This window comes from Gallus gallus, chromosome 2 (genome assembly GCF_016699485.2).
Source record: "Gallus gallus isolate bGalGal1 chromosome 2, bGalGal1.mat.broiler.GRCg7b, whole genome shotgun sequence".
Taxonomy (NCBI): Eukaryota; Metazoa; Chordata; class Aves; order Galliformes; family Phasianidae; genus Gallus; species Gallus gallus.
Window position 1 is genome coordinate 5,617,612 of NC_052533.1, and position 14,760 is coordinate 5,632,371.

A 14,760-nucleotide genomic window follows, 5' to 3' on the forward strand; every position below is an offset into this window, starting at 1 on the left:
TCTGCTTTGTTTTGTTCACCACACTCCTTCCAGCAAACACAGGCAGTATTTTAAAGTTCATCCTCAAATTAGAACAAAAGTAAACTGCAGATTCTCAGCTGGTACAAAGTGATGTCGCACTATGGATGTTAGTAAGGGTTTTAATCTTATGCCACCTTATGACTTCACTCAAAGGCTTTATGAAGCAGGCACAGCTTGAATAGAAGTTTGTTTCAGTGGAAGTTGCACTAGTTTAACTACCAGAGAGATTTGTGCAAATAAATTTAATACTGATTTATGAAGGCTTAGCTTCTAGTGGTAGATTTCTAGTTCAAGCGAAACCCCTTCAACGTATTCTAAGCTGACATAACAATACTCCCTCATGACTTTGTGTCAGTTTAATTAAATTGAATTCAATCCTTAAAAACAGTGGGCAGAGTAGCCCAAAGCTCTGGAAAAATGAGAAACTGCAATAGGAAGGAAATAACGTTAAAATGTTCACAGCTCTGTTGAGAGGCTTTCTGAGAACAGCAAGAAGTTGGTTTCCTGGATATCCTGCATGGTGTAGACATAAGATGTTGCATCAGCCCAGCAAATATCCATACTAAGATGTCCATAGCTGCCATCCCCCCGGTGCTTGATCAACTCCCTGTACCATTGCTACAACTGAAATGCATTCAGTCTTTCTGAGCCATCAGAGGTAGTAAATTAGCTTGTAAACTATCATAAAGTGTAATTGAGAATACGTGCTACTGGAAAACCAAATCATTTTATTTTTAGTATGTCTAACCACACTTAAAACGACTGGGGACAGTTAGACCTTTCATTATTAGGAGTTCGTATGCTTCAGAATGCACGGGAAGATTGCCAGTGCAGTGGCGAATTAAGTCATGATAATGTTAGATGCAAACACTGACAATAAGAAAATAACAGCTTGCTCTAGTATGATTTATTTTTTCTTAAATAAGCATTTCTGTTTGGTGAGAGCAGGAGCAAGAAAGTTCTTACTGCAGCAAAAGACTTAAATGGGTGCACCTGAATTTTGGAAGCAATTGGTCCTCAGGCAGAGGCACAGAGTAGCACTTTGATGGATGGCCTCAGACCTGTGATTTGGAAGCAGCCTTTGGCACCTCTCATCACACAAGAGGTATCAGCAAAGTAAAGCAGAACTGTAGTAAATGAAGATAAAAACAGAACTGCTCTCCCATCCCCAGAAAAGACACTATAGTGAAGAAATGAAGTGAAGATACTTTAGGACTGGTATCCCACCTGGCAGTCACTACAGCTCCCTATCATGTCATGCATGTACCATTGCCCCATCACTTACCACATTCCAAACCATGCTGGAGCCCGTGGTAAATTAACTTAGATCTGCCTGTCCCAAATTACACGGTCTCTGTGTCTCTCTGTCTCTTGTCCCTCAGGGCATTACTTTCAGAGGTTCCAATTCTCTGTGAGGCTCTTCCCAGCAAAGATGGTTATTGCAGCATTTCAAAAGGATAAGTGGGATGATGGTAGACTGTTTAATGTGAAACTGATACTAGACAAAGTCATGGAGAGGTTGCTACAAGATACATGCAGGAAAGAAATAGCATAATTAATGCTAGTTAGCATGATTTCATGGAAATAATTCTTGTGCAACTGATACGGTCCTTTGATTTGATTACAAATTATGCTGATGATTGTAACTGTGCTGATATAATATCCTTAGATTACAGAGTGGAATCCGATACTACGGGACAGTTGTGATCGAAACACAAGCTTTATACCAAGCCAAGTAAACATACTTCAAATTAATTTAAAATGGATGACAGATCTGAGAATTGTGATTGTAAATAGTGATGACATTGTAAATTCAGTGATGAGTGTCCCAGGCTGAGGGATCTGTCACAGCAAGAACTGTCCTTAATCTGGACTTTAGCAGCATCTGGAAGAAAATATAACATCTTTGCTGACAAGACACAATGCGAGCGGGGTAGTAAGTGATATTACAGATAAGGGAATTACACTGACTGATCTGGATCACGGGGAAAACCAGATCAGTTGTGCAACATGCATTTTAATAAAACCACATACATCGTATACTGCGGGAGTGGGAAAGTAGGTCACTCTGGGAAGGATTCTTGGAAAACAGCAGATAAGAAGGACATAGGGATTGCGGTGAACAGTCAGCACGACACAACCTTTTGGGCAGGTCTGATAAAGGAGGTGACTATTGCAATCCTTCAGTACACAGGGAAATAACATCACAAGCAGTGGAATAAGGCAGTACTTCCTTGGTTGGCAGCACTGGAATACTGGAATCCCCCCAAAATGCTGGATCTGGACTGTTAAAAATGGGGAACTCTCTGCAGGGAGCTACCAACATTATTAGAAATCCAAAGGAACCACAGCAGTTAGAAAGAAGCTCTGTTTTTTTAATTGCTCAAAGCAGTGTTCAGTGGTAACTCATACGCATCGTAAACTGGGATGAAAAGAGAGGGTCTCTCTTTGTCATGGAGTGCTGCGATAGGGCCAAGAGTAACAGATTTAACGTGAAAGAGGGTGGGCTTGGATTAGGAAATAGAAATTTTTTCACTGAGAGAGCAATGAGGCACTGGCACTGCTGCCCAGAGAGCTTTGGGAGCCCCATCTCTGGAGATGCTCAAAGCCAGACTGGATGGGACTTTGGGCAAACTGGCCTAGTGGGAAATATCCTTGCCCATGGCAAGGGTTTGAGCTGGACAATCTTTAAGATCCCTTCTAACTCAAACTATTCCCTAATTCTATGGATACATGATTGTATGGTTCTGTGTTTCTACGATTTTATATCTAATAGCAGGTGAGTAGTGCTTCAAATTGAGCAAACGCTACACAAAAATGTGGCACCTGCTTATAACAAAGAATACCAAGAGTAGATAATCTCATTATCCTTTTGGTCCGCCATTTGAAATCACAACAGTGTAAATTAAATGTCTTTGCAAAAGCTATGCCCAGGTTTGGTTAGGAATTATAGCTGGGACCTGGAAATACTTATGAGATGTCTGGTGGCCTCTGTAGCAATGATGGTATTAATGCATTGAGCAAATCTATTTCTGGATTTAAAATCTGAAGGAGCTTCTGGGAAGGTGATCCATGCAATCAGGATGGATGGGGACCAGGCACAAGTGGTGCAACATTTATACCACTGTGAGTTTGGGTATGAAGTGTCTCAGTTTCTATAAGTCACTGAGAAGGTTGTTCCACCTATCAGGCACTGATGGAAATGAAGAGGTATAAAACCTATTCTTAAACACGCCTACGTACATTGCCTTTCCATGGCAAGTTTAGCAGCTAAACTTTTAGCATGAATTTATGATAATAACTTGCCTTCAGATATTCAGGTATTTAAGTCTTCTCACTTATCCCAGTGCAAATGAGGAGCGTTTCCAGGAGAGCAGATGGCATCAGGCTGGTGTAAGAGCATCAGCAGGGAGAGAAGAATCGAATCCTCTCTTCATAATTCATTCGGAGAGGTGTTGCAGGATTTGCTCCAGTCTCGTGTCATGTTTCATTATCTCTGAGTCACTGAACATGATTCGGCAGAGGGGAAAAAGCAGGATGCAGGCATGGGCATGGCTCTCAGTGCTGGAACCTCAGTGTCTGTGCCCTGTCATGGGGGTTATGTGTGGAAGTGGGTGCAGCAGCAAATGTGACGTCAGCCCTGTGGCTTTGTGCTGGCACAGATTAAAATTGGGCAGAAATGTTGTCCCTCATAGGAGAATGAGTGAAAGTTGTTTTGACAAAGGCTGAAAGTGACTTCAAATAAGCCCTTGGAATTTTTTGGTATTTTTGATAATGCAGAAAACTTGGTTTTAAAGCAATAAAATTAGGAACAGAAAGCATACAAAACAGAAAGTTAAGACTGGGGGGGGGGGGAAGAGAAAGAAATTGAAGTAATTAAGAGTGGCCTTATAGAAGGAAAATAAAGTAATGTCAGGCAGTTTTTCCTGTGTAAAAATTAGCTTCATTCATAAATGTACAAAAGACAATCTGGATTTTGAAAGAGTTATGTAATTTTGTATTTTGTATTGTAGATGCTGCTGCTGCTATACATGCTATAAGTTATTTCCTTGTCAGAAAGTTGGACAGTAATACAAGAAAAGCAGAGACTGACATTTTCAATAATCAGATTCACAACTGAGTAAAATTCTGTTTTTATGGACCAATATCACCTTGTCTCAGTTTCAAAAAAAAAAAAGATAGAGAAGGCGAAGATCCTAGAGTCTGCTTACCTGCATTCTTATGTATGGTTTTAAACATGGGGTTACAGCTCTGCCTGGGTTGGTGCAGTGGATCTTTACAGCATGTCACGGGAAAACGTAAAGTCATCTTTTTGTTACATTAGAATGCTTTCCCTGTTTTAATCATTCATGCTGACCAGATAGTGGACGTTGGTTTAGTGCAGCAAAATTTATTGCAGCTGGAGTTCATAGCCCAGGCAGTGCAGAGGCCCAAGCTGAGTAAAAGATTTCAGATTTTTCTTTTCTGGTCTATTTGAGACACTGATGTACCCCAGTAATTTGCAATTAATTGCATGATTATTAAAGGTGATCTGACTTAAGTGTGTTATCCAGTAAGATCTGGGGGTCATGATGACTTTGCAGATTGCTTCTGAATTAAAAGATACATCTGGAAAAAATGTCATCCCTCTAGAAATTACTTTTGTTTTCTTCTGAAAAAATGTCAGTAATTTTGGTTTTTTCTCTCCCATTTCACTCAAGGTGGTGGTCAATGCCCTTGTGGGAGCCATCCCTTCCATCATGAACGTTCTGCTCGTCTGCCTCATCTTCTGGCTCATCTTTAGCATCATGGGAGTCAACCTGTTTGCTGGGAAGTTTGGGAAGTGCATTAATAAGACAGAAGGAGATATGCCTTTAGACTCTAAAATTATTAACAACATGACTGACTGCATACTCTATAATGTTTCTGGCACATTTTACTGGACAAAAGTTAAAGTTAACTTTGACAACGTTGGCGCTGGGTACCTGGCTCTCCTGCAGGTGGTAAGTATGAAGACCTGAAAGTAAACTCAGATGCAGAAATGTTGCTTGTTCCGGTTGATATTATCACACCATAGGATCAAGTTAACCTCTGTAGTCTTCTTCTTTTTCTCAGCCTTATTCATCAGGGGAATTCCATTTCTCAAGTGAAAATTATTCATATACAGCATATTAATTTGGCCTAGAGATATTTATGGCAGCTTCTGGTTTTATTCTGAGTTTCTGGTGCATCACTAATGTAAGTCCTCTGGGAAGTGATTGAACTATTGAAGTGAATTAAATACTTTTTTTTTTTTTTTTTTTTTTTTCAATTTTTCAATCCAGAGCAAAGTTCAGATCCAGAAACAGAAAGTCTTGGTTCAGGAAGGACTGTTCACATGGACAGGGTCCACTGGCCTTCCTGAATCACCTGGGCCTTCATTATTTCCTTCTCAGAAAATAACAAACCTCCAGCACCTTCAGTTACTCAGCTGAAGTCACTGCACAAAGCTGGAGTTGCAGAGGAATCTTTTAGTGATGTTTGAGAAGGACACTGGTGGCTCTCATTGTAGATCCTCATCCTCATTTCTACCTGCTAAACGTAATGAGTCAGCTTGAACATAACTGTGAAACATGGCACTGTTCAGACTGCAGGAGCTTGAGAGATTCTGGTCTCTCTCCAAGACTGCAGAGAGCATATTAGAGAACATTGTTGAGGTTCAAAGCTGGCTGCAGTATTTGATCTATAAAGACAGATGTGAGCCACTTTTATGACCTTTTTCAGCAGGAAATATAGAAGGTGGATAAACAGGTTGTGTACACAGAGACTGAACGTGCTGTATAACAGCAGAGCCTAATGGATAAAGCCACAGGAGAGCCATCCTCTTGTCCATGCTCTGTCACTGGCCTGCTGTGTGATCTTAGGCAAATTGTTTTTCATTTCAGTTCCGTTGGACCCTCATGTAAAGTGGCGATAATGATACTTATTTCTGTTGTTCCTAATTTGCTCTAAAGCCCAGTGATTGCAAGGGATGGATGCATGCTAGAAGTGCTGGCTATATTGCATTTTATGTACCAAGAGTGAAACCAATACCTTGCTATATCCTTGGACGTGGATGTTGCTGTTTTAAAGTGTCTGTGATGGCACTCATCGCTTCATAGATAAAATCTTGCATGCTGGGTGCAGTTGCTCAGTTCAGTTGTCTTACACAGACGTCCACCATCTGTCCTTCAAAGAAGATGTGGACCTCCCACTAGTCCCTTGTCCTATCTTCTACTTCTATTACATCACCAGATGCAAATATTCTTCCTCCCTTTCTTCTAGAAATTATTATTATTATATACTTATGTTTTCCGTTCTTGGTACACGTACACTTCTGTGTGTGATTTTTTGACCCCTGTCCATGGAGTCTTTGCTTTCATGTTCTCTGGAAAGCAGCAGGGTTACAACAGGCACAGCCATTTAGGGTTCTTTTCATGTCATAAAGTTGAACTGAGAGCAAGCACTTTTATCTTTTGCATGTAATTATGATATTCAGCTCACTCATGCAGGGTAGATTAACTCACTTTGAACAGCTTTAATTAGATTTTCCGTTCTATATAGTGATTTCTTTGTCTTCTACTTAAACACTCAATCTAGCTGAGCAAAAATTTCCAGGTTTAAAATACTGTGCCTCACCTGGAGCTTCTTATCTCCTCCATGACTGTATGCCAGATGCTTCATTTGTTTGGTGAAATAAGGAGACATGTTCAGACTTTCTCAGATAGTCAAGTTCATGAGACTAAATAAGTAAAGTTAAGTAAATATAATGAACACAGACCTGAGCAGCTTCCATCGGATATGCCCTGAAATTCTACCTGGTGCCCCATCCCTGGAGATGTTCAAGGCCATGATGGATGGTGTCCTAGACAATGTGATCTATTGCCTGATGCAGTCATTGGCACCTCTGCCCATGCCTGAGAGTTAGAACTAGATGAACATAATTGGTGATAAGTTGGAGCTCAACACATTAATAAAGGAATAGCGTGGTACTGCTGTTTTCCAACAGAAGGTGGACTTTATGACCCTACAGGTTTCTTTCAATCCTGTGATCCCATACTGGGTAGCAGGGAAGTAGAATTTCCACTTAACCATAGAATCATAGAATGGTTTGGGTTGGAAGGGACCTTTAAGTTCACCTGGTTCCAACCCCGTGCTGCAGGCAGGGGCACCTCCCTCTAGACCAGGTTGCTCACAGTCCCATCCAGTCTGGCCTTGAATGCTTCCAAGGAGGGGACATCCACAACCTCATTGGGCAACCTGTTCCAGTGTCTCACCAATCTCACAGTGAAGAATTTCTTCCTAATATCTAGTCTGAATATACCCTCTTCCAGTTTAAAGCCATTTCCCCTTGTCCTGTCACTACCTGCCCTCATAAAAAGTCCCTCCCCAGCTTTCCTGTAGGACCCTTCAGGTACTGGAAGGCCACTATAAGGTCTCCCTGGAGCCTTCTCTTCTCCTGGCTGAAAAGCCCCAGCTCTCTCAGCCCAGTCCCACAGGGGAGGTGCTGCAGCCCTCTGATAATCTTCATGGCCCTCATCTGGACTTGTTCCAACATCTCCATGTCCTTCTTGTGTTGGTGGCTCCAGAACTGGACATAGTACTCCAGGTGGGGTCTCATGAAAGCAGAGTAGAGGGACAGAATCACCTCCCTTGGCCTTCTAGTCACACTTCTCTTGAGACAACCCAGGATACCATTGGCCTTCTGGGCTGCAAGCACACAGTGCAGGCTCATGTTGAGTCCTTCATCAACTGACACTCCCAAATCCCTCTCCTCACGGCTGTTCTCAAGCCATTCTCTGCCCAACCTGTATCTGTGGCTTGGGATTGCCCTGACCCAAGTGCAGGACCTTGCACTTGGCCTTGTAGAGCTTCATGAGGTTGGCATGGGCCCACCTCTCAAGTCTGTCCAGGTCCATCTGGATGGCATCCCTTCCCTCTGGCTTGGTGTTGTCTGCAGACTTGCTGTAGGTGCAAATGTACAGAAGTACAGAAAGTAAGTACAGAAGCTTGCAGAAGTACAAAAGAAGTGCCATAACCACAGAGTCTGTGCATTCTGGACAAGCTCATTATGGCAGGGAGAGAAGGAATCCTAAAACCTTGCTCAGCTTCTATGGCAGGTGCTGGCTCCTTCCTCCAGGAGAAAGAGCAGGAGCCAGATGCCATTAGGGTATTGATTTTGACTTTCGCTGTGCACCTGGAGCTCTTCTGTCTGCTGCTAACGACAGGCTGAGGCAATAAAGTGTAAAGATGACACCCACAGAAAATGGGCCCAAACATCTGGATCTCTTTTGCCAGACTCCAGCCGAGGAGTGTCAGTTACAGGCACTTCTTGCCAAATATGCTCCATATGAGCTCACATTTCATGGGCAAACTGTTGTAGGAATTGCAGGGGATCAGTTAACAGCACAGCTCTCCTAAAAGGACAGATACATTGCTGCATCTTTGTGCATGCTGAGACACTGTGTAGTAATGATGAGATAAGCATTTTGGTAACAACCCTCAGGGATGCAAAATATGAGCTTTTAAGTGGGGCTTGTCTCTTGAGTGTTGACATTTTCAGCTTCTTTAAATGACTCTGAATTACCTTTGGATGCCTGGATATATATCTGAAAATCCAAATGGAAATGTGTAAAACAAATTCTGTCTGCCTAACACTCTGTCTTCACTTCTACAGCATGTTTGAAAGAAATGAAAAGCTGCTACTACAGCACCCTTAAGGCTTACTGCTATCCAGAGGCAAACTTTCTGATAATGCCATTGACAAGTTCATGAAGCTTCTCCCAAACAGCATTTGCTCTTTTCCTGCCTCACTGAGGATCAGTGCTGTTCTGAAGATGCCTTAAATAATACCACTGAAGTGGTCATTCAAGTTTTAAGTTTCTCAGGCTCACAAAAGGCTGTCTCACAACAGACTTAAGTAAGATGTAGGCTTACTCTACACGTAAGGGAAATATCTTATTCATGGAGAGGAAAAGATCTTTATTATCATGATTTTTTAATGTATAAGAGTGAAGATTTGCTCTGCCGGGGATTTAATCCCATAACACCCTAACCTATTAGAAGAAATTATTGCTACAACCCAGTTTTTCAGTAGTGCATTTTCTCTATTCCCAGAATTGCTTTGCAGATATCGACAAATAAATATCTTCAATTCCCAGTAGGAATTTTTCATTTCCATTGCAGAATCCTTGCTTTCATACTATGATAACCTCCATGTATATTTTGCAGTGTATCTCAAAATTTCAGCAATCCAATGAAGAACACCAAGAGAACAAGTTGTTTTTCACCTAGCATCTTGCTTGCTTGTGGAAATTAATCTTTATATACTTCGCTCTTGGATGGGAACAGACTTATATCAATTAGATCCTACTACTTTTTGTCACTCTGGGTCTCCAGATAGATAGGGAATGAAGTATGATGGGAGCACTCCAAGACCAGTACACCAACCAGGAGCTGTAGAGTTAAATCAGCCCTTCAGGCCAGATGGGAAGTCATGACTGAGCTGGTAAACCAGCTACAGAATGATCACGAGATAGCGGGAGGTGTCTAAGTTTACCGGGTTACATGATCTTTTGCACTTTGCTAAACAGTATGCTGCATTTTACCCTCACTGTGGCTGCAAAACGCTCCAAAAAAATCAGCGTACTTCTGAAGAAACCGTATTTTGGTACAACCATAGAGGTTTCTCCGTGTATCCAAAGATCAGAAGCAAGCAGCAGTTCCACGATTGCTCTCAAAGAGATTAGAGCCCAGCAGCCATGCAAACGTCTTAGGTGCTTTGGTGTGTCCAGTGCTCAATAGTGCCCTCCTCAGCAAAATAAACGTGAGATGAATATTTTGTATAAAATCAAATGGAATGGAAAGAAAGAAAGAAAGAAAGAAAGAAAGAAAGAAAGAAAGAAAGAAAGAAAGAAAGAAAGAAAGAAAGAAAGAAAGAAAGAAAGAAAGAAAGAAAAGAGAATGGAATTGGTGCAGCCATCTTAAATACGTGTAATTTGGCCATAGTGTTGGCAGCTCTCTTAGCTTTCAGATGTGTCTGCCAATAGTGAGAATGCTTGAAGAAGTGTTTCAGAAATGCGAGAACCAATATTTCTGTCTTCTAAAGCAGCCATTTTTAGTGTAGTATTGCAATCTTTTTCTAGAATAAAAGAAAAAGAAAAAATAGTTCTCCCAGGCAAATTTGAAGGCTTGATTTATTTTAAGGTCCCATTTGGTTTTACAATAAATGGCTTGAGGGCATCCAGTGCCGTCCCACCTCTCCTCCTCCCAACTCGTTCTCTGCAGCTCCAACCATCAGTCAAATAACAGAACGTAATCCCATCCCAGGATTTTATCTGTAGATAATCTCATCACATGACAGTTTCAGTAGAAAATGGTGCTTCTCTGGATAGCTTCCAGGCAGGATAATATCACAAACACTCCCATGAAGATTTTGTCACTTCCTTATCCGGAGTGTAAGTGGTTACTAATTCCAGATAATTTCTTTCCCCGGTTCTGTATTTCTTTCATTCTCAGTACTTCTTACCCTCTGCAGATGAAGTGCCTAGGGAAGCTTTCCAGAAGCCTGGGAGGTTTATTCTTCTCCTCCTTCTGGACAACTGGGAAAAAGCAGCAAATTGCAGCTCTTCATTCTCTTCATGTTTATTTTCATCAGGTCACTCCATCATCTGTTATCACTGCAAACCTGCAGTTGTCTCTTGCTTCTGTGGTACACGTTGGGGGGCAAAACAGCTCCTCCAGAGGAAATATTCCCTCACAAGTGGGAGAAAAGTATAGGCTAAGATTGTATCATTTTGTGCCATGAGCAAAAGGATTTCTCATTGCATCCCATCCACTCTTCCTGAAGAGCAGTTTGAGCTTGAAATTGCAAGTGACTGTGATGACACCGGGAAATCTCTCAGCAGATTACAGAGAACAGCAAAGAAGAAGGAAAATATTAGAACAGTTAAAGATCAGTGTGTCAGGTTTAAAGAAATAACTGCTGATCATTCCTGTACATACATTACATCTGAAGTGTGTTCTAATACGTTGTGCCACAGCACAGATTTTCCAAAGAGTTCTCATTTAGGTTCATCTTTTTTATCCAGTAGATGGAAACAAACGTACCCTCTCATACATTACTATATATATTCTTTCATGAGGGAGAAACATGGTTGACCTGTGGTACATTTTCCTTTGAGTCAGTAGTGTTCAGACGAAAACAGAATGGCAGCATTACCTCCAGGATTTAATTTAATAACAGAGAGTGGATAATGGAGCGTTTCTAAAACCACTGGATATATCCAGCTCAGCACAGATGCCTGGGTTTCTGCTGGGAAGTCCTGCCCAAATTCCATTTAACATTATCTGGAATTGCATGCCTGCACACCATGGAGAAAATTCAACCTAGGTGTCGGTGGGATTTAAAAAAAATATTAGGTGTGGGTCATGCATGGTAGCGTAAATCCAATTAAATCAGTGCATCTAAAAATGCCTCGTTATCTACTCACTGATTTTATATGCAGTGTAAGTCTAAGTAGGTCAGAAGTCAAATGAGAAACAACCCCAGCAGACAATTATAAAGGTAATGTGGCTTAGACCAGAGCCAGACTAAAGCCAGATATGTTTGGTATCAGACTGTGTCTAATGAGAGACAAATATTGACAGCAAAGAGCCATGCTTTTGCTACAGAATAACTAGAATCACTTATTTGTGTTTCTTCTAGGAACTGACACTCCTCATTCCTTATTACTGGCTTCAGTAGTAGACACTGATTTCCATGGAGGCTCTCCTTGTTTAAACCTTATATATTTTTTAATAATTAGAAGATCTGTTTTTTATTTTCATATTTTAAAAGGGCACATCTGAATTGTGAAGCAGGCTGAATGTCCTTGGCCAGGCTCACATCAGGTGCCAATTGCCCTTTTCCCTTTCAAGCCAGCAACGATTCATGCAACTCCATTGGCTTTGACATTGCCTTGATTTATACTGTTTTAAAAGAGGGCAGAATCCAAGTTTCAATGGGACCCCAAAATGTACCCAGTGCTTGTCAGTCTGAATGAGTGTTAGAGATGGAATCCATATTCCCTGTCCTGAGACCTGTGTGATGCAGGCACTCTGAGTTGCCCTATGGAGCCCTGTTTCTTGATGGCTTGAGCTTGCTAAGGTGTGAAGTTCCTACTCCAGCTCAGAAGACTTAATTGCCACATTCCCCATTTCTGTTAAAAGTCTCTGTTCTACCCTTATAATTGCATCATATATCATGCTCCTATATATGATTTTAAATGACTAATTGAGCATTAACTGATGGATATACATTACTTTAAAGGAGAAGCAATTCATTAGTTATGAAGAACTTGCTCAACACTGTATTTTAGAAAGTCATCACAATGATGATACCATCATTTCCAGATATGCTAATTTAATGTGCTCAGTTATGTATTTTGTGGTTTCTTTTCAGGCCACATTTAAAGGTTGGATGGATATTATGTATGCAGCAGTGGATTCACGAGAGGTAGGTCACGACAGTGAGAGGGATTATTTCCTTTTCCATTGACTTCTGCGACATTCAGGATGTTTAACAACAGCAGCAGAAATGCATGCAGGTTGCCAGTCCCTATTTTACTCTGCTTGAGCCCATTGCAGGCCTTCATTTTATGCAGGTGGTACTGAAGTCTCATGACCCTGAAATTAAATCAAATGCAGCCCACAGATTTATTCAGTTAATTTATCTGTTTGTCCTGGAAAACTCCCAACACAGAGAGGTATCTCCAGAGTGAGGCTGAGTCTACCATAAACCTAAATTGTCTGTTCTGTTTCTTCCGCTCTCCCCATTGGCTGCCATATTTGCCATGGACTGAATTTTTAATTATAGGAACCTCTTGAGAAGGTTTTTTAAGTTTTGGTATTTATTTTTAATGGAAGGAGGCATTTTCTCCTTTCCCTCTTTTAATTAATTTAAGGCACAAGATTACACTTACTGTTAAATGTTGAGATAAGTACTCATGAATGAGATTTAGTCACGTTGAATTGACCAAAAGGGAGTCGAGCCTTGAATGGAAGGACAGATGTTGAAAAAACTTCATGGCATCTAACTATACTGTGATCCTACTTTTGTTTCTTTCCAAGTGCCATTAGTTCATATTAGATGAGGGACAACCGGAAGACTGATTATTTTCTCCTCTTGGGTTCAAACTGAGAACACTTTATGGGATTTATTCTGAAGTTGCATTTTTTGAGGCAGAGTGATCACTGCTGACAGTATTATAAAATACAGCTGAATTAAACATGCCATTTCAGATACCAGAGATTGTGAAGTGCTGACACTGCTAGTGGGAGTTGCATTGTTTTTCCTCTTTCATAATCTTTGTTGCTGATGGATAGTTTTCTTTGGACTGCATTAATATTTTGATTTGTGCAGATCTGGTGTCATTTTCATGTTTTCTCTTTTCCCTGTGCAGTGTGAGGAGCAGCCTGAATGGGAATGTAATTTATACATGTACCTGTACTTTGTGATTTTCATCATCTTCGGGTCTTTCTTCACACTGAACCTCTTCATTGGTGTCATCATTGACAATTTCAACCAACAGAAGAAAAAGATAAGTATTGAATATGCTGCACATCGTCTTGTGATCACTGCTGAGACAAGGGCAAGGGATCGATTTATAAGCAGCAGCTTTGCCACATTAGCCACAAGATTAACATTAGCACAACTGTTCTGTGAGACTTCTACAAAATCAGAGTTGTAGCAGCCCCTCATCTCCCCACAGCAAAAGAAAATGCAGCCTTGGACTTTGGATGGAGGCAGTGGGTCTCTTTTCGTTGGAAATAACAGTGCTTTTCTCATCCTTTACTTAGGTGGCCAGGACATCTTTATGACAGAAGAACAGAAAAAGTATTATAATGCGATGAAAAAGCTGGGATCTAAGAAACCTCAAAAGCCAATCCCAAGACCACTGGTAAGAATGGCATAACTCAGTTGAATAATGTGTAATAGATACAGATTTATTTAATAGAATAAATGCTATCCCACTTCCCAGATGAAAGCCACTTTTCTTTGACATATTATGATTTTGGATGGTATTTGCAATCCTACTTTCCTGTGTAGTATAGAATTTCCACTGTTTGGCTGTATTGACTAAAAATCCAATTTACATATGCAGTCATTCCAGTGGCCACATATCTGCACTGAATGAATTCATGGCCTCAATCCAGTGTCTTTTTTCAGTAGTTTCAAGAATTATTAGGAGTAAATGGGTTTGAAAACTCTATCATCTGACTATCCATCATCATTTTCTTGTTTCTGAAGTGCTGGTGAGAAATGGTATATAGTCTGTTTTCCAATGCTTCCTGATGAATCAGCGAACAATCATGTCATCATTTTGACACGGTTCAAATCTCCTAACTAACAATTCTCTTCTTTCCTCCAGAACAAATACCAAGGTTTTATTTTTGATGTTGTCTCAAAACAAGCCTTTGATGTCTCCATCATGATTCTCATCTGCCTTAACATGGTTACCATGATGGTAGAAACAGATGATCAAAGTCAGGAAAAAGTGAACATCCTCCACAAAATCAACATGCTTTTTGTTGCCATCTTCACTGGGGAGTGCATCTTCAAAATGTTGGCACTACGACACTACTACTTCACCAATGGTTGGAACATCTTTGACTTTGTCGTTGTGATTCTGTCTATCGTAGGTAGGTGAATCTGAATGGCAGAGAAGCACTTAAACGGAAACTCCAAAGTTTAAAAGGTGG

General features: G+C 40.8%; 1 protein-coding gene across 6 annotated transcripts in view; it reads left to right on the forward strand.

Moving 5' to 3' along the window:
* The window catches only part of SCN5A (sodium voltage-gated channel alpha subunit 5), a 205,374-nt gene that overhangs the window by 184,513 nt on the left and 6,101 nt on the right, over positions 1–14,760 (forward strand). For all 6 annotated transcript variants that reach the window (NM_001318446.3, XM_040675933.2, XM_040675923.2 and 3 more), the window contains 5 exons: positions 4,722–5,003; positions 12,461–12,514; positions 13,461–13,598; positions 13,854–13,958; positions 14,430–14,700. In NM_001318446.3, coding sequence (NP_001305375.3) covers positions 4,722–5,003; positions 12,461–12,514; positions 13,461–13,598; positions 13,854–13,958; positions 14,430–14,700 — 850 coding nt within the window. The remainder of the gene's footprint in view (positions 1–4,721; positions 5,004–12,460; positions 12,515–13,460; positions 13,599–13,853; positions 13,959–14,429; positions 14,701–14,760) is intronic.